General features: G+C 38.0%; 1 protein-coding gene across 2 annotated transcripts in view; it reads left to right on the top strand.

The window, feature by feature from the left end:
• DGKH (diacylglycerol kinase eta) overlaps nucleotides 1-18460 on the top strand; it is a 161503-nt gene that overhangs the window by 75659 nt on the left and 67384 nt on the right. For both annotated transcript variants that reach the window (XM_086481975.1, XM_086481976.1), the window contains exons 3-4: nucleotides 13917-14027; nucleotides 15775-15855. In XM_086481975.1, coding sequence (XP_086338101.1) covers nucleotides 13917-14027; nucleotides 15775-15855 — 192 coding nt within the window. The remainder of the gene's footprint in view (nucleotides 1-13916; nucleotides 14028-15774; nucleotides 15856-18460) is intronic.

The following is an 18460-nucleotide window of genomic DNA, read 5'->3' as shown; positions in this document are numbered from 1 at the left end:
TAAAGAGAAAGGAAAGAAGGATGGTCTATTTTTGTAATGACTGTCAGGTCATGTGAAAAGCCAGATTTTAGGCCCCCCCATCATTCTGTCTAGGGATTCTATGATTGGGAGCTGGACATGTGAAGATTAACTCTGCAGAAGCGATGAATGCAGGCTTATGAGATGCAGCGCCTCTACTGCTCACGTGTTTCTGTCTTCTGATGCAGATATTAGATGATGGTGGCCTTTTTGCCAACAAATGGGCCAGAAAAAAAATTCAAGTGAAAAAATGGGACACCTGAATAAGATGATAGATAACCTGTGTCTGCAAATCTGTATACAGTTGTTATTACCTTGGAGGAGAGTGTGGACTAAGATCTTTTTGTGCCTCTTCTAGGTCCTTATGAGTCTCCAATTTTGTTAGTGGGTATGGAGGCTACATTGTTAAACAAATATTTCAGAATATTTTTGAGGTTTTATTGAAACTGAAATTGAATTTGCCTTTTTTAGCTCCCCTGGAAAGTAGCTTTTGCATTGCAATCTGAAAGCAAGCACACTGTAAAACACACAAATGCTCTTACCTTCAAGGTGCCAAACCCTCTTACACAATAGATACATAAAGTGACAGTTTTTGTAAAACTGAGAATTTATTTATATGGAAAGCACTTTCCTCAGTAAAAAACTACCAACGACAACTATAGTCAAGTTTTATTCTAGCGCATTTATTTCCATGTTTCTAGTTTCACTTGGTTTTATATTATAACAATTTTAATTGTTTAAATGGAAAAAAAGGCTGTCAAGCTGTTTAAAACTGAAAAGGCAAAGTCCATACTTAATTGCTCAACTCACTGAAAGAAGAAAAGTGAGTGACAACTACAGTTGTTTTGTGTTAGCAATAAGAGCTGTTGAATGGCAAGTGGAATGGGAGGTACTATGCTATTGTCTGATGCAGGGATCTTAGAAAAGATTCTCTGATGTTCAGGCATGATTTACTTTCGGTAAGCCCATGCTAACTGTGTCCAGTTACCTCCTTCTCCTTCATCTGCCCAGAAATATGTTTCAAGAGGATCCACTCCCTGATTTTCCCATGGACTGAAGTGAGGCATTGCCTTGTATTCCACAGCTCGAGGGTTTGGACTCAGAGTAGGAGCTGGAGAAGAGGTTTCTTGACAGATAGACAAGCATGAGCCATGCTGTATAAAACTTCAGAATTACTGATCTGCCCCATTCTGGTCAGAGACGTGTTTTGGGAGAAGCAGCTTTACTATGTTTTCTAAATGAGGGAAAATAGCATGTATATGAATGAGCCTGGTCACAAAGGGAATGTGAATTCAAAAGTAATTACAGACTCTTACTTCCCGTCAGTAAACACAGGGGAAGGGAGGGTCTGATGTATGCTACTCTTCTGCTCTCCAGTCTGGTCATCTCAAAAGAGAGAATTTCCTCCTCTCATTGTAATATGAGGATTCTGCTTCCACCAGGGTTGCTGCTAAAGACTGGGAAGGAAAATAGGATTTTACGATGAGAATCACTAGAAACAGCTGAGACTGCTTTGCTAAAAGTGCCTTGCTGTTTTGGGGAATTCGTCAGCACTCTTGCGGTAACACTCCATTTCCTAAATTTATAGTGGTTCAGTAGGTACACATGTAATGTTTATGTAATGTGCAACACATTAAATGTTGAACAAACAAGTGGATGTATCAGCATAACGTCTCTTTGAGATGAGGCCGGATTATTCCTTTTCTGCCTGTCAAGAATTGAGGTGCAATGAATAAGCCACCTACCAGAGGTTACAGAGGACTGTTAGTGGCCTGGAAAGTAAACTTCAGATCTGTTTGGCACTTACTCAGTACTATATCAAAACTGGGTTTTTTTTTTATTTTCCTCCAAAATACACCAAGCTATAGAATATTTACCTACTAAATTTAATCACTCCAAATTAATTAAAATGGAGTAACTAGATCTGGGATTTTTGGTGTCAGTTTAGGCTCCAGACGTTGTCTAGAACTGCTACATATTCGTATAAGAAAATCCTGATTGGGAGAAGTTGTTCAAGGGATACCTCAACAATATTTGTGAGGAATTATAGGAAAAGCAAACTTAGAAAAAAGGTGTGGTTTTTCTACAAGGAATTTCACTTTTAGAACTAACAGAAGGTAGAGTGAAAGACAGAGTCAGAATCTGGCTGTCTGTGATAGTCCTACAAACTTAAGAGCAGTCTATTGCATGGGTGAACAAAGCACTTCTGAAAAAACTCAGACATAAAAAGGAAGCGTACAAAAGGTGGAAGCAGCAGCAGGTGGCCCAGAAGGAATTTAGAGAAACAATCATGAGGGAATGGGGTTAGGAAAGCCAAAGCCCACCTGGAGTTGCATCTAGCAAGGGACATGAAGGCCAACAAGAAGGTCTTCTACAGTTACATCAGCAGAAAAAGGAAGACTAGTGCAAACTTATGCCTGCTGCTGAATGAGGCTGGGGACCTGGTGGGACATGGAGAAGGCCAAGATACTCAGTGCCTTCCTCACCTTGGTCTTTCCTGGTAAGACCAGCCTTGTGCAATCCCAGGTCCCTGAAACCAGTGGGAAAGTCAGGAGCAATGAATACTTACTTTATGTGGAGGAGGATCAAGTTTGGGGACACTCAAACTGCATGTAGACAAGTCCATTGGACCTGATGGACTACACTTCCAAGTGCTGAGGGAACTGCTTGATGGCATTGCAAGGCCATTCTCCATTACCTTTCAAAGGTCATAGCAACTGGGGGAGGTTTCTGAGGACTGGGAGAAAGCAAATCTCACTCTTACGTTGAAGAAGAGCAAGAAGGAGGATCTGGGGAAGTACAGACCAGTCAGGCTCACCTCATTCCCTTGGAAGGTGATGGAGCAAATAGTCCTGGAAACCATTTCTAAACACATGAAAGACAAGATGTTGATTGGGAGGGGTCAGCATGGTTTTATGAAGTCATCAGCCTCATAGTTTTCTGCAGCCAAGCAGTTAGCTCAGTGGATGAGGAGGGAGCAGGGGATGTTGTTATCTTGAATTTACCAAGATTTTTGACACTGTCTCCCATATCGCTTTCATAGACAAACTGCTGAAATACAAGCTGGATAAACACATGACGAGATGGAGTGAAAAATGTCTGAGCTGCCAGGCTCAAAGTGTTGTGATCGGTGACACTGTCGTGGTTTAACCCCAGCTGGCAATTAAGCACCACACAACCTCTTGCTCGCTCCCCCCGCTGCCCCGGTGGGATGGGAGGAAAAATCAGAAAAAAAAGTAAGGTGAGATAAAGACAGTTTAATAGGACAAAAAAGGAAGGAAAATAATAAGAATCATAATAATAATCATAATAGAATATACAAAACTGGGGTACACACTACAATTACAATTGCTCGCCACCTGCTGACCAATGCCCAGCCAGTCCCTCAGCCATGGTGCTCCCCGGCCACCTCCCCCCAGTTCATATATTGGGGATGATGTCATATGGTATGGAATGCCCCTTTGGCTCATTTGGGTCAGCTGTCCTGGCTGTGTCCTCTCCCAGCTTCTTGTGCACCCACAGCCTCCACTGGCAGGGCAGCATGCAAAGCTGAAAAGTCCTTGACTTAGTATAAACACTGCTTAGCAACAACTAAAACATCAGTGTGTTTATCATCATTAGTCTCATCCTAAATCCAAAATACAGCACTATACCAGCTACTAGGAAGAAAATTAACTTTATTCTGGCCAAAACCAGGACAGGCACAAAGTCCATTTGGAGGTCAGTCACTACTGGTCTATGTCAGGGGCTGTTACTGGGGACAGTGTTGTGTAACATCTCCATTAATGGCCAGGGCAATAATACAGAGTATACCCATAGAGAGTCTACAGACAACACAAAATGAGGAGTGGCTGATATCCCAGATGGCCGTGCTGCCATTCAGAAGGACCGGCTGGAGGAACGGGCCAACAGGAACCTCATGAAGTTCAGCAAAGGAGATTACTGTTTCCTGCACCTGGGGAGGAAGTATCCTATGCACTGGTACAGGCTGGGGGGGCTGACTGGTTGGAAACCAGCTTGGCAGAGAAGAACCATGGGGCAATGAAGGCCAACAGTATGCTGGGCTGCATTAGGAGCACTGTTGCCAGCACGTCAAGGGAGGTGACCCTCTGCTTAGCGCTGATGAGGCCACATCTGGAGTGCTTTGTCCAGTTCAGGGCTGCCCAGTAGAAGAGAGACATGGACATACTGGAGAGAGTCCAGCGAACTGCCGCAAAGATGATTAAGAGACTGGAGCATCTTTGATACAAGAAGAAGCTGAAAGAGCTGGATATGTTTAGCCTGGAGAAGAGAAGACTTAGGAGGATCTAGTGAGTATGTACCATTATCTGACAATTGTAAGGAAAATTGAGCCAGACTCAGTGGGTGCCCAGTGACAGGACACAAGGCAATGGGCAAAAATCGCGATACAGAAAATACAGAAAATACTTTTTTTGCTCTCTGACCCTTTTTTGTTTTCCTATTTTGAGGGTGATCAAACGCTGAAACAGGTTGCTCAGGGACATTCTGAAGTCTCCATCCTTAGAGATATTCAGAACTCGACTGGACATAGTCTTGGGTGAACTGCTGTAGGTGACTCTGCTTTATGAGGGGGGCTGGACTAGATAGATCTCCAAAGGTCCCTTCCAGACTGAACTGTTCTGTGATTCTGCAATGACTGCGTTCCTTATTTGTCAATATATGTAACCTGAACCTACAGTACCAGTGTTAGTTACAGAGTACAATTATTAGAAATGTTCTGTGTTACTCTTTGTCTCAAAATGCATCTTTTTACCCTGCAGCTTTGTTTACAGTTCTGTGCTTTTCCAGCATTGTTTTCTATCATTCTGATCATAAAGGACAGAGATTGTGAATTTTAGTTCCTCTTTTATTACTTCTGAAGTCTCCATCATTCAAAAAGTCATTCATGAATAAATTTGATTAAAACAAAATGCCACTTCTAGTAACATGCTCAATAAAATAGTAAAGAATCACAACTAGACTCTTGTAGAGGAGAATAAAGAAGGTATTTTTTGTATTGCGGAGACCAAAGAACACACAGTGACTGATTTGCCCCAGGTCACACAAAAAATCTGCCATCAAATTGGGAATAGATTTCCAATCTGTGTTGTATCTACCCTGTATTTCTGCTTTCTGTAAATAATTTTGATGATAATCAAAACAATTTTTGACTATCTGTAATACATTAGCTCTTCTGTGTGTTGCTGTAGATTGCTTTTTTTCCTTTGTTGCATATTTCACTAGTGTAATTTTACCATCATCACTCAAATTCCCAGCCTTCTCACTTAAAGATTAATTTTGCAATAGTGGGAAATGTATTATTATTTTCCTTCCCATGCCTGAAAAGTTGTATAGGTAAGCGAGAGGTCCTTACTTTTGAGTTATTGTGGAATTAAAGGTTTTATTGATTTAACTGTTCTAGAACTAGAGTATTAAGCTGAGACTGTTCGTGGAAAAATACTAGAAAATGTAATTCAAAACACGATTAATGTTTTGTATCCAGGATTTTCTGTGCCATTCAGTAAAACAAAATTGGGGCCAATATAAACTTACAATGGAGTACAGCCACTAAATTAGATTAAAACATGTAATTTCTGTATCTGCAGCAGTCGGAAACACTATAAAAATTCTGGAAGGATTGGGTATTCAGTTAAGAAACTTCTCTGTAATTCTAAATGTGTCAGGAATCTGCAGATCACAGGGTTACAGCATCTGTGAAATTGATGTCTATTTGTCCTATAGACTTAAATATTGAGTAAGATACCAACTGCAATGACCGATCACTTTCTAACAATGACTGTTAATTTAGAAAAGGTTAAGGAGTGAGTGGATGGGATGGTATTTTTATATTTTTCATCTCTTCAAAGAAGTGAATAAACATAAAGATTCTAAGAACTTACTCTTTTTAAACATATTTGCGTGATACTGAGATTTCCTGAAATTGTGTGTTTACACTGTGTATGTTTTGGACTAGATGATGGTTGTAGATCCCTTCCAACTGAACTATTCTATTCTAGTCTACAAGTCATCCTGACCTTGTGTGAATTCTGTTGCTAAAAGCTTTTTCTCTTTCATAACTTGATCGGTGAAAGTCAGATAGAGGTGTGGAAAAAGCCTGCAAGAAGGAAATGAGTTGTTCCCTAGCTTTCCCTGGAGAGTCACAAGCTCTAAGTGGCTCTGCGTAGGCTCCTTTCTACCCAGAGTAGCTCCTAGGAAGGCTGACAGCATCACTGGAATTTGTTAAACGTTCTTGGAGGGGCAAAAGTTAAAACTGGAAGAAGTAAAACACAGAAGGTTTGTTACAACAAGCTTGAATTATGATTTGTTTTCGAGAAAGGATCGCTTAAAAGTTTGGAGCAGTGTTTAATATATTTTTGTATACGATGCGTTTGTAATTTTCTCAAGTAAATGATCAACTGTTATTTGCATATTAACACTGGATGGAAGTAGAGGAAGAGTTTGCACTTTTCTTTGGAAACAATGTTTTGGGATTTTTTTTGTTCTCATTTTGCTGTGTGAGGTGGCAAAATGGTTTATTTTGGACTTATACTGCATATACTTTACAGACTGGCAAGTGTGTGGAGCGCTCTTCCTATTTAGTTGAGGCCAAGACCTAAATACCTCTGGTGAAGAAAAAAATCTTGCCAGCTTGCTTTGACTGTTTATTATGGGTTTTATTTTTTCCATTTTTTTTTTCTTCCTGAGATACATACCATTTATATTCTTCTGTCTCAAAACCAGTTAGACTTAGTTGTTTTAAATCTCTCTGCTCAGAAACGGTAGCTGTAAAATACTACACTTAAGACTACGTTAGCAAAGTTGTCTAATAACACCAAGACCCTTAAATCTTTGGCACTAAGTCACAATCCTATGAAGTGTTTTATCCCTTTTCAGTGTGTTACAGCTGTTCCATGCCCTGACTAATGAGAACACAGAGTGAGATCAACATGTTGTACATCGTTGGAAGTTAGGTGTTTAAATACGTGAACTGCAAATAAAGTTTTTTTCTCCCATTCTCAATCTAGTATCAAGTTTATGTCTAAAATAGTTTTTTTGTTTGCTTTTTAATTCCCAATGTAATGTTTCATCCTAGTATGGCAATATCTTGTTCATTTTTGATACACACTATAACCTTTTATTAAATAAATTTGTGAATTGATCTTCACCTTGCTACCAAGATGTTTTTATTATGCCAGTTTACCTGCAATTTCATGTTTACTTCATGTTTTACTACACTACCATATATTCTAAGCAGAGGAAGCTGAAAGCTTTTTTAAAAATTTATTTTAACACTAGCAATAGTAATGCAAAATCTGTTTCCTCAGCATAGGGCTGGAAGCGAACATGAAGGGAGAACGAGGTTGAGGAACAAGTGCACTGCATAAGCTGTATAATTGCATTTATTTGTATTACAGTTTCACTTAGGCTAGAGTCCATCCACGTAAAGGACCCCCAAAATATGGAATATAAGAATAACTTTGGAAGAACATACTGTTTTATTATTACACAGAAATGATGATGCTTAATCACAGGTTAGTCTTGTGGTGGGGAGTGGGGTGAGTGTGGCTGGCTTTCATTCTGAGATTTTGGAAAGGTATTTTCTCAAAGCTAGTTAGACTGATTTTTTCTTTAATGAGACACACTGAACATATGCAACTTGCCACTTTTTGTGATTTTTCTTTCACTAATGTAACCTGGAGGATGAGTTAACAGCAGCAGGCTGGGCCATCGCAGTCGAGGCAAGCATGGTGCTTTAGGTACCCTGCGATATAGCTCCACATGTTCCTTTCACCGAGCGATCAGTTCTGAATGGTACTTTTAATTAAGGTTTTCTTGAAATTAAAACAATGTTATACAGTCAACATAATCACATTGTTTTTCGATTTTATTTTGACCATTTTTAGCTGTATAAATTCATTGATAGAACATGGTTCTTGGTTTGGTTTTAATTTTCAGGTGTCAGGTTCCCTTCGCTATGATCAGGAATCTTCGATAAAAATGTAACCTTGCACTGAGTAGCTGATGAAGTTTTAATTCTCTGTAGATAAAACTCTATTTTTATTTTGACATAACTAATGAAAAATCTGTCAGCGTAAGTGACAGTAATGGAAGCTGCTGTACAGAGATTGCCAAGAAAATCACAGGCTTGGAATTCCTGGGTCATAATTTTAATCAAAATCAAGAGTTTGACTGTCACGTTTTTTAATAATAAAAGTAATTTTGAATCTACTGCTCACATGGAATATTTTAAGGGCCTCTGAGTTAGTAAGAGCTGTGAGACTTTACCTTGTAACATAATGAAGAGACTGTCTGCCTAAAGCCATACCTGTGCAGGCAGTGAAAATGTACCAAACTCTCCGCAATACTAAGAAGAAGAGGGTCTGTTTTATTTCAGTACTGAACTTTGCAAAGCCATATGAATAGGAAGTGTCACAGGAGGGCGTTAAACAGTATCAAATGCTATCATCTCTTTTTATTTTTTTCTTTAATGGCCTAGTCTGTCAGTAATCCAAATATTAATTACTTTCCTAAGTGAGAGCCTAGGTCCACTTACAAACAAAACCATCAGACTCTAAAGCAAAAGAGATACTGTCAACATAGCGGGAAAAATCCTACCTGCACATTTTTTTCCTGGGTCAGACAATAATCCACCTTCAACAGTGGAATAGGAAAGGTTGTTCTGGAGCAGCATGTGAGTCTGGCTGCATTCCCCTGGTACTTCCCTATGGCGGATTAAAGAGACCACATACAGAGGTGGTGTTCTTGAATTTCTCTAATCCCTTTTTTTGTGCTTGCTGGCGCTGTCTGCCTCTACAATCTGTTGTGACAGCAAGCTTCATAAAATCACTACCTGCTATGTAAAGTAGTGCTGTTTTTTACCTTTATTAAGCTGATCTCAATATAGTTTAATCACATTCCTCCGTGTTATAATATTGTGGGATTTGGTGAGCAATAGCTCTGCATTCACGATACTCTGCTTTAATGCTTTCATAAACTTCGATCATATTACCCCTCTGTCTTCTGCTCTTCAAACTGAAGAGTTCCAGCTTTTTAATTCTCTCTTTGTAAGGCAGCTGCTGCATCCTGAGTCATTTGAGTTGCCATTCTCTTCACCTTCTCCTAACCCTGTTCTTGAGTTGGAGAGACCAGAATGATCTGGTACAGCAGCATTTTATACAGCAGCAAAATGACATCCTCTGTCTTGATTTTGTTTTTCTTGGTGACAGCCAAAATTTTATGGCTTTTCTGGCTGTGGTTGTGGACAGAGCTGTGAACTGTGACTCCCAGATCTCTTCTCCACTCAAAGTTGATGTGAGAATGTTAGTGAGGTTTAGATTTTTTTCCCTGAAGCAGAGCATCTTACATTGACCTGGGCTGAACGTTGTCTTCTGCCCCTTTGCCCTTTGGCTCAGTTTTTTAACATCCTTTGAATTCCTCACCATTGGCATGGAATTTGAGTACTCAAAAAAGCTTAATGTCCTCTGCAAATCTGAAGATTTCATTGTATGATCCTTCTTTAGGTCACTGAGTTTGAATAAACCTGATTCCTTGTGAATGCAGAAGAGAGAGACTGTTAAGCCCTACTTGAGCTTCCTATCCCATGAGCAGCTTTCAATCCACAAAAAAACCCTACCTTTTTCCAATTCTATTCTAACTTAATTTCTTCAGTAGTCTTTGGTGGGAAGCCTTGTCAAAGGCTTTCTGAAAATCAAGTCCACTGAATCTTCATTTATCCACATGCTTTCTTCTCCACCCGCTGAACTCCCTCAGGCAGCAAGGCAGTATTTTCCTTTACAAAAGTTCTCTTTGTTTTTTGCCATTGGATGTGTGTGGGCTCAGCAGTGTTATTCTTTTGCATGGACTATAATGTCTTACCAGGACTGGAAGTTAATATCAGTGGTCCTTTCAGGACCTTCAGTGCTCTCAGGTCAATGCCATCTGGTCCACATGACTTAGTGATTTGGCTGATGTAGTACTTCCTGTATACGTGCTTCATGTTGATGTAGCTGTTCTGATGTTACGAAGAATATGTTGTGTGAGATACCGTCTCATTATCTTCATTGGTAAAGACAGATGCCAAGAATTTGATGAGCTTCTTTGCTGTGATATTCTCATCCTTGAGTACCCTTTTCATATCTCTGTTGAAAAATGATCCCGCCAACCCCCTAGCTGTCTTTCATCTTTCAATTTAAGGAACATTTTAGTCTCAACGTGAGCATCTGTTGCAAGGTGATCTTAAAATTCTTCTTCATCCTCTTAATTTCCTGTTTATATTTAATGTGCCCTGTTTTATGGCCTTTCCTGTTCTCATTTTCATTCTCCTCACTTTCAGAAATTTCCTGATGTTCTTTTCTTCACTCTCCTGACACACTTTGAGCAGCACATTCGCTTATATACCTGTAAAGGAGTAGAGGGAGAGTCTGATCTTTAATCATCCAATGTTTTAGTTTGCAGTTGCCAATAATGCATTTATAGTCAGTTTACCGTTTTCTTTTCTAAATTCAGAATATTTTCTCCTTTATTTGAGTCTTTCTAGCAGCAGCAGAAGTAAAAAAAATTGACTTTTATTGAAATGTGAAACTTTGCAAACTGAGTGAATTAGAGGTACGGCAGTGTGGTTGGTTGTCTTTGAAATTAAAACTGTTAGTTTTGAATTTTCAGTGTTATATACTGAATATTTCAAAATCTGCTGATATAAAAGAAGATGCCTCTCATTTTGTGGTGATCAAAATACTCACAAATGCCATTTATTTTTGTCATTTAGATTATGGTGATACAGAGTTGCGTTCAACATTCTTAGATAATTGAACACGTGTACTCCTTAATTTTATGAAATGTAGCTACGATTTTTATGATTAGATTTCTTCAGGGAAATAGAGCACTGTGGAGCATTGTGATGTTGTGACTGTAATATCATGAATAATTTTCTTAATTTTTAACGACTAAAGTAATAAAAATTGTTAGTGATTCTATTCTATTCTATTCTATTCTATTCTATTCTATTCTATTCTATTCTATTCTATTCTGTTCTGTTCTGTTCTGTTCTGTTCTGTTCTGTTTGTTCTTATTATAGTCCCATACTTCTGGAGGGGTGTTGTATTACTAGATGATACAAGATGCTGTTTAGGGAAGTCAGAGGTTTTGGCAAGCAGATGAGAGGTAATTCTGTAGAAGTGAGAAGTAGAGTGGGATTATGGGATGTGCACTTCTTGTTTCTCCTAAATTACAGTAGGAAAGTAGTTAGTATAACTGGCAGTGATTATTGCTTATGCTTCAGATTTAATGTCATGTTGAGATTAATTAGAAGAAGGTTTCTCGGAACAGGGAGATCTTGGAGCACTGTCTTAATTGCCGTTGGGAGAGGAAAAGGTGCCGATTGCTTTCTTAAGGTGTAGCTATAGCCTGATCAATGCATTTGAAAAGCTTTACATGACCTGGTTGTAGGCAATAGTGTAGACTCCAGTTTAACAACCTGGGAGGTCCCTTCCAATCTCAAATTGCTGTAAGTGCTGTGACTTGTGTGTAGGTTCAGGAAAGCATTATTAGCAGATTACCTAACGACTCAGTTGGCAGCTGGAAGATTTTTGCACATTTTAACAGCTAAATGAAGTTAATTAAGGATATTGGGCCAAAGCTTTATGCTCAGTTTTGATGGCCGCAGCCATGGAATTGTCTATTTAGGATCCTCAAACCTCAGCCCATTGTATCTAGTGGTGGTAAAATGTAAACTTCAGATGTATACTTCGTGGTGCTTACATTTCTTGGATAAATGTTTACCAGTCTATGTTAATGTTTCGATACAAAAATACATTCTGTAAAGCCTGCATGGTTATTTACTGCCAATTTTAGGGAGCTAATTTTAAATGGCTGACTTGCAAAATAGATTTAATTTTGAAGTTATTGGTTTGATTTTACGGATACTTGTGTTTAAGGGGTGAGTAGAAATAGGCGGAAATGGCTTATGTAGGCATAAAAATGACATGAAAGAGTTAATTAATCCTTTAGTGAGTAATATCTCAAGGTTTAGGGAGATTTATGTTCTTTGAACAGATTTTAAAATTCCTGAAATTATTCAGTATAATGTATGCTCTGTGTCACCTAGTACACATAATACGTTTTAGGGCACATGGTTTTCCTTTCTTTTTGGAAATTTTTCCAGTAAATCAGCTGCCTGCTGTGTATGTGGCGTACTGTTTCCTTGGAACTGATTTTCTCTGGTCTTAACATCTTCGGACCCTTGATAAACACACAGGTCATTTACTGCCATCCCGTGTGATGAGCTTCTGAAATCTCAGAAAGCAATATGAAACAGAAATGCTTGAATAAGTGCTTGTATTTTCTAACTGGTTATATCTATTTATATTGTACAAAACTAGCTTATCTTAGGGTCTGGCCAAAAAATTGCAAGCAATCTTAAAATGGTGTGTGGTGAGCAGACCCTTTCAGCTGGAAATTGCTACCCCTCAGCTAAAGCAAGAGGGCTGACCAGATGCTTCAGTCCAGGTTGTTGGCATGTGAAGTAAAGTGAGAGAAATCCAAACTTTCAGCTATGATGTTTCATCTGAGAGGGTTGCTTTTTTGAGCGCATTAATTCAATTGCTTTGTGATCGTTGGACCATATTCTTAGTTTGTGACGTTAGGAGTGTCTAAATGAAGAGTGCGATGTACGTACGTAACAGCGATGTTTCTCATTTCAAGGAAATAGTAGGAACATTAAAGTGCTTTCTGCTTTTTCTGAATCTTTATTATAAGCGTTAAACTTAAGGAGTATTTGACATCTGATAACAGAAGATGTTTATGAACTTCAGGTTAGGTGTTGGTTAAGTCTCTAAAATATCTAGAATAACTTCAAATGATGTTTATGTCACATTGTCTAGAAATTGTATTCTAAGATTTGCTTCACCTTATTACAGTACAAATTGGAAATATTCCCAGAGACCATTTTGGAATATAATATCCAAATGTACTTGCTTTTTCTCATACCATTTGTGTGCTTCAAAGCTGAAGAAAATTAATTTCGAGACTCAAGCAATTAGTATGCTGTGTCATCTCATTTCATCTGATTAAGTGGACAATTTCTGTAATCGGTTGGATGAATCCCACACATGCTGCCGAAAGCAGCATACATGTTTAAAATATACTAATTTGTGGCTTAGTCATTTAAAAAAATGGGCTTCATGTAGGCAGGGTTCAGTCTGCAGTGGAAAGGTTTGGATCGGTGAATCATTTTTTGACTAAAAATATTTGCCTGGTAAAAATATCCCTAGTTGTTGCTGTTCTCACACTTTCCATATAATAATTATTCCTAATGGTAAGCCGATTTCATGCTGAATGGGTTCAGTTCAGCAATGCACTTGAAATCATGCATGACTTGCATCATACCTGATCATTCCCTCTCTTTTAAAGGCATAATTCATGTACTTGAATCAGACACACGTTTAAGTACCTTGTTGAAATAGTGCCTATGTGGAAATTGTTTTTCTCCTCAACATAATCAAATTTGGAACTGGAAATGACCTTGTGTAGATGGTTTTTGTAATTTTTTTTTTCTAAATTGTGCCATCATCAGTTGTTGCTCACTTCAATATTTGTGGATTTGCAGCTATGCAGACAGTTGAATTATTTTGTGTTCATCTTCACAATAATTACATGCCTCTCGAATGCCTTTTCAGTTTATGTGTAAAATTAGCATTTTGCCAACATTGTCATTGTTTAAAAAATACCAGTGCAAAGTCTGGTTGTCCAGAGAATTACTCTAAATTGGATGTGAATAGATACAAATTCAAATTCACAGTTATATGAGGTGTAACATAAATTTTAAAAAGTGTAACTTTCATTATATGCGTAGCTATTTAGATATGTATTTAGCTTGCCTTCTGTGTTTTAATATTTTTCAGACAAGTATAAAAGAAGGATTACTACTGAAGCAAACCAGTTCTTTTCAGAGGTGGAAAAAGCGTTACTTCAAACTTCGAGGTCGTACCCTTTACTATGCTAAAGATTCAAAGGTAATTCTGTGCTATTAGTGTCTCATGCCCTATACTTTTAACTTCAATTTTGTTCAGATTTATAAGTGCAATAATAATAATAACAACAACAACAATAATAATAATTTAATGATTTGTTACTGATTGTTTTATTAAAAAACTGCTGTATGTAAGTTGTAGTGTGTTAAATTAACTTTAACTAAGGAAGCCTGGTGATTTCTCTTGATTTTTTTTTTCATGAAGCATATCACAGTTATTTTAACCTTTTGGTGATTCAGATAAATAATAAATTCATCTTAAGGAGTTGTGGGTTTTTTTTGGGGGGTGGCTCTCAGGCAGTCAAATATAAACATTTTTTTTAAAAAAAAAGTAAAAATCAGATAATGCTCAGAAGTTATCCCTCAAACTGAATTCCATTAAAACGCTTCTAGTCTAATGCCCATATTGCCATTAAAGAGGTGGAAACCATCACGTGAAATCAAGATAGGAATATTTTCTGCTGAAACTAATGCATAAGGGAAAAAGCTGTTTCCCATCAATTGAAATTTTTGGTGGGAAGATTGGGGGTTGGCAGAGGGGAATAATTGTCTCCTTCCAAAGAGCATTTCCTCCCTCCCCCTCAGGGCTGGGACTGGGAGCATTTTGGCTTGTTGGGCTGGCTCTGATTGTGCTGTTCCATAGCAGTGGGCATTATTTTTCTTTAACCTGCAAGGCTGCAGTAGCTCATGGGAGCTGTAGGTGAGGTACTTCAGGTCTCTGTCATCTTCGACAGCCTGGTCTTCTCAATAAAACTATTACTAAGGCACGGAGACCTCTCTTTCTAGGACTGTATGGCTATAGTTGCGTGGTGCAGAGTTGTGTGGATGTGATGGATCAAGGAAAACATTGTCTCTCCAGGGAGTGCAGCACTGAAGTACTTCTGTTGTCACACTTTTCTGCATATGGTGCTACCACAAGCAGTTCGTATAAAGACTTAATAAACGTGGCAGATAAGAGCTCTGAGAATGGCAACATCACCTGTGCTGTAAAAGTGAGAAAAGGAGCTATAATGAGTAGGCAATTGTACAAATACTCTGTAACATTGGATCCAGACATGCTGAAACTCCCTCAACATCAATTCTGCTTCCCATGGAAAAGGAAGAACGTGGTATGGCTAACAAAAAAGGGGGAAGCATTTTTGTTGGTCTTCCCTTCTGTGCTTCAAAACCCATCGTGAGTCTAACAGAACCTAATTAATCCTTTGCTAGCGGCTGTGGTGTTTAAAGAAGACATATATTTCTCTTTCTGGAACATCAAACAAAGGAGTGCAAGGGATTTCTTCAGACCCGTGAGCTCTGTTTTGCCTTATGGATACCATATCATAGATTCCCCTTCATGAATTTAGATTTCCATCCTAAAATTGATTAATTAATTTACATTTTACTAAGTGTGAATCTCTTTCCTCTGACACCACATTTATGCTACCCAGTAGACACCCCAAAGCCACATCTATTTTAAAAGAAATGCTTTAAAAGAGATTTTAAAGCAATGTATATTTTTGGAGCCACTTTTTTTGTGCTGTCATGTGCCATTACATAGCAAATAGGACTATGTTTAGGAGTCAAAGAGGCAGCTTTATCACGTCATCCGTGTTTTCTATTTTTTCACCACTTTTTTTTTCTATTTTTATTTTCCCGATGGAGTGGACACAAGGAAATGAAAGCACAGACTGTAAGCATACCTGAAAGTGGACTATATTTAATGTTTTTATGCTCTTTCTCATTCACAGTCACTAATATTTGATGAAGTTGACCTGTCAGATGCCAGCGTAGCTGAATCAAGCACAAAAAATGTCAACAACAGCTTCACGGTATGGAACCATTATAATACTCGTCTTGAAAGCTTTGAATAGACTGTTAGTAAGAAAATCAAGAATTGTCTTAATTGCTTCTTATTTTCCTCTATTTGGAGGAATTGCCTCTTTTCCTTTATTGGAAAATGTTATAACGCATCAGAACAATATCACATCAGCTACTGATAATTTTGTCTCTGTGATTTTTTTTTAGCAGAAATGAGAATGTTCGATAACATTTGCTTCAAAAGATGATGACACAAGGCATTAAAAATTTAGCAAGATTCAGTATTAGTATTTCGTTAGTACTTATTAGTACAGCTTGGTTTTGTGCTGTAGTTTGTCTTTCAGGTGATGTGCTGAATTAATTCAAATGTAGTTGTGTTACTGTTTGCATTTCTTTTAATAACATTTTTGGTTTTCTGTCATATTGAAGAGTTTTTTTTAATTATTATTATTGCCGGTCATATCCCTGTATGTCTTCACAGTCATGTCTTGATTCTGATACTGGTATAAGAATCATAGAATCATTTTGGTTGGTAAAGACCTTTAAGATCATCAGGTCCCACCACTATCCTAACACTACCAAGCCCACCACTAAACCATGTCCCTAAGCACCACATCTAGACGTCTTTTGAACGCCTCCAGAAACAAAGACTTCATAAATCCGTTTCTGTAAGTTCACAAGTGTGTTTTATACACAGATCTTGCCATTTATTGTCCAACTGGTTTGTTGAAACTAAGTGATAATGTCTGACACAGTTCCTCTGCTGATTCTTAACTTCTGGAAAAGTATACTTTTGGAATGAAAAGTAGCTATGAGAAAGATTGTGGGTAAAGTTGTGTTCCAAAGGTCTTGAGTTCTCCCACTGACTGCAATGGCATCATTTTTCTTAACCTGTAAATCCTGTTATTCTCTATTAAAATGTTGATTTTCCTTTTTCCTGAGGATTTTAATTTCACATGTGGTTCATGTTACCAATGTTTTAGGTGGTCCTGTGAGGAGCAAGGAGTTGGACTTGATGATCTTCATGGGTCTTGAGATATTCTGTGATTCTGTGATCTTGGTGTAATTTTGTGTGGGGAAGAAAAGTGGCATGTTTTGGGGTAGTGGGGGTTTTGTTTGTTTGTTTCTTTGCTTGTTTCTTACAATGTTTGGTGTTTTGGTATCCTTTATAATCCTTTAGGCCCACTCAGTATCTCATTCTTCACCAAATGCATGTTTTGTGTCTAGTATTGAGATTTCTCAGGAAGATGGTAGTGAAAAAAATGAAATCTCAGGGGCTACAGCTTTAACAGCTTTGGAGACACTATTTATTTTCATGTCCTGGGTAATTTAGGGCGAATAGTGTTTTCTCTAAGGAGTCTCCAAATTAATTTTGAAAAATTATTTGGATTTATAGCTCTCCTGGATTGAAGTGTCATCTGATTTGACTGTGAAATACAGTAATAGTCGTCATCTCGCTTAATCTTTTGGCTTCCTTCTTTGTGTTTGCCTAACCCAGTCTCCCAGCAACACAGCTCAGTGAAGTAAGACAGCTCTGGCCTTGCCTGCACTGGTTTGGAGTCGGGGGTGGGGGGTGGGGATGGTTAGCTTTCCAGCAATACTCCTTATAAATAAAAAGAAACATTTCCTTTTGCCTTTTTTTTCCCTTTCCATCTTAAAAGAGATAATCCAGCCTTTCTTAAAATTACTTTTTTTTTCCTTTGTGTGCTAAGTGCTCTGTAGCATTCTCTGTGTTAAAAAAGCAAAAATTAAATCCTTAACTTTAGCTTTCTCTAGTTAATGCACTCCTCTTGTTCCTTTGTCCAAATAGAGAATATTTTTAACACAAAGTTATGTAGATGGAATATACACCAAATGACCATTTTTCCAGGAAAACACACCTTTAAAAATTTACATTAAAATTACTTTATTTATTTTTTTACATTTCACTTAAATCCCCCCCCTTCCCCTCATACTCCCACCTCCAGCTTGTAGAAGCTACTGCTTTGCCTTCTTTTGCCCTTTCTAGTTTGTCTGTTTAGAGACAGAGGTGTGCGTGTCAAAATTTTCCATGCTATTTTTTTGGATAAAACTCAAGTCCTAAAATTAGTCATAACACACAGATTTAAGGTTGAGTTTATTTGTAATGAGCATGCTTCCAGAATATTTTATGTAATTAAATATCAGTGTTTGTTCACCAGGATTTCTTTTCCTTTCTTACTGCAAACACGTTGAGGTTAAGGGGAAAGTTGGGATAAATAAATACTTGCTAATTAAAATGAGAAGCTGCTAAACTGAAACCTGCTCATCTATTTATTTTTTTTCTATATTGCTGATACTACTTTTCAGTGAAGAACCAACTCATTTCTAGCAAATAGTACCTAGTGCACAAGCTTGCACTAGGGTGCCTTGTAATAGATTACAGGCATTTTGTAGTTCTGAGAAAATATCTAGAGACTATTAAATAGAGAAAAATGTGTCCCTTGACTCCAGAGTCTTTATTTGAGATCCTCAAGGCCAGAATTTTCCTAGTTGTTTGTTAGGTACCAGTCTCCTAAGTCTATGGGAAGAGAGAGGAGGTTCAGGAAGGAAATTCAGCCCATCAAAGATGAGCATCACCCTCTCCTTCAGCCACGT

This window comes from Leptosomus discolor, chromosome 1, assembly GCF_034619465.1.
Source record: "Leptosomus discolor isolate bLepDis1 chromosome 1, bLepDis1.hap2, whole genome shotgun sequence".
Taxonomy (NCBI): domain Eukaryota; kingdom Metazoa; phylum Chordata; class Aves; order Leptosomiformes; family Leptosomidae; genus Leptosomus; species Leptosomus discolor.
This window is presented reverse-complemented; position numbering and strand designations above follow the sequence as displayed.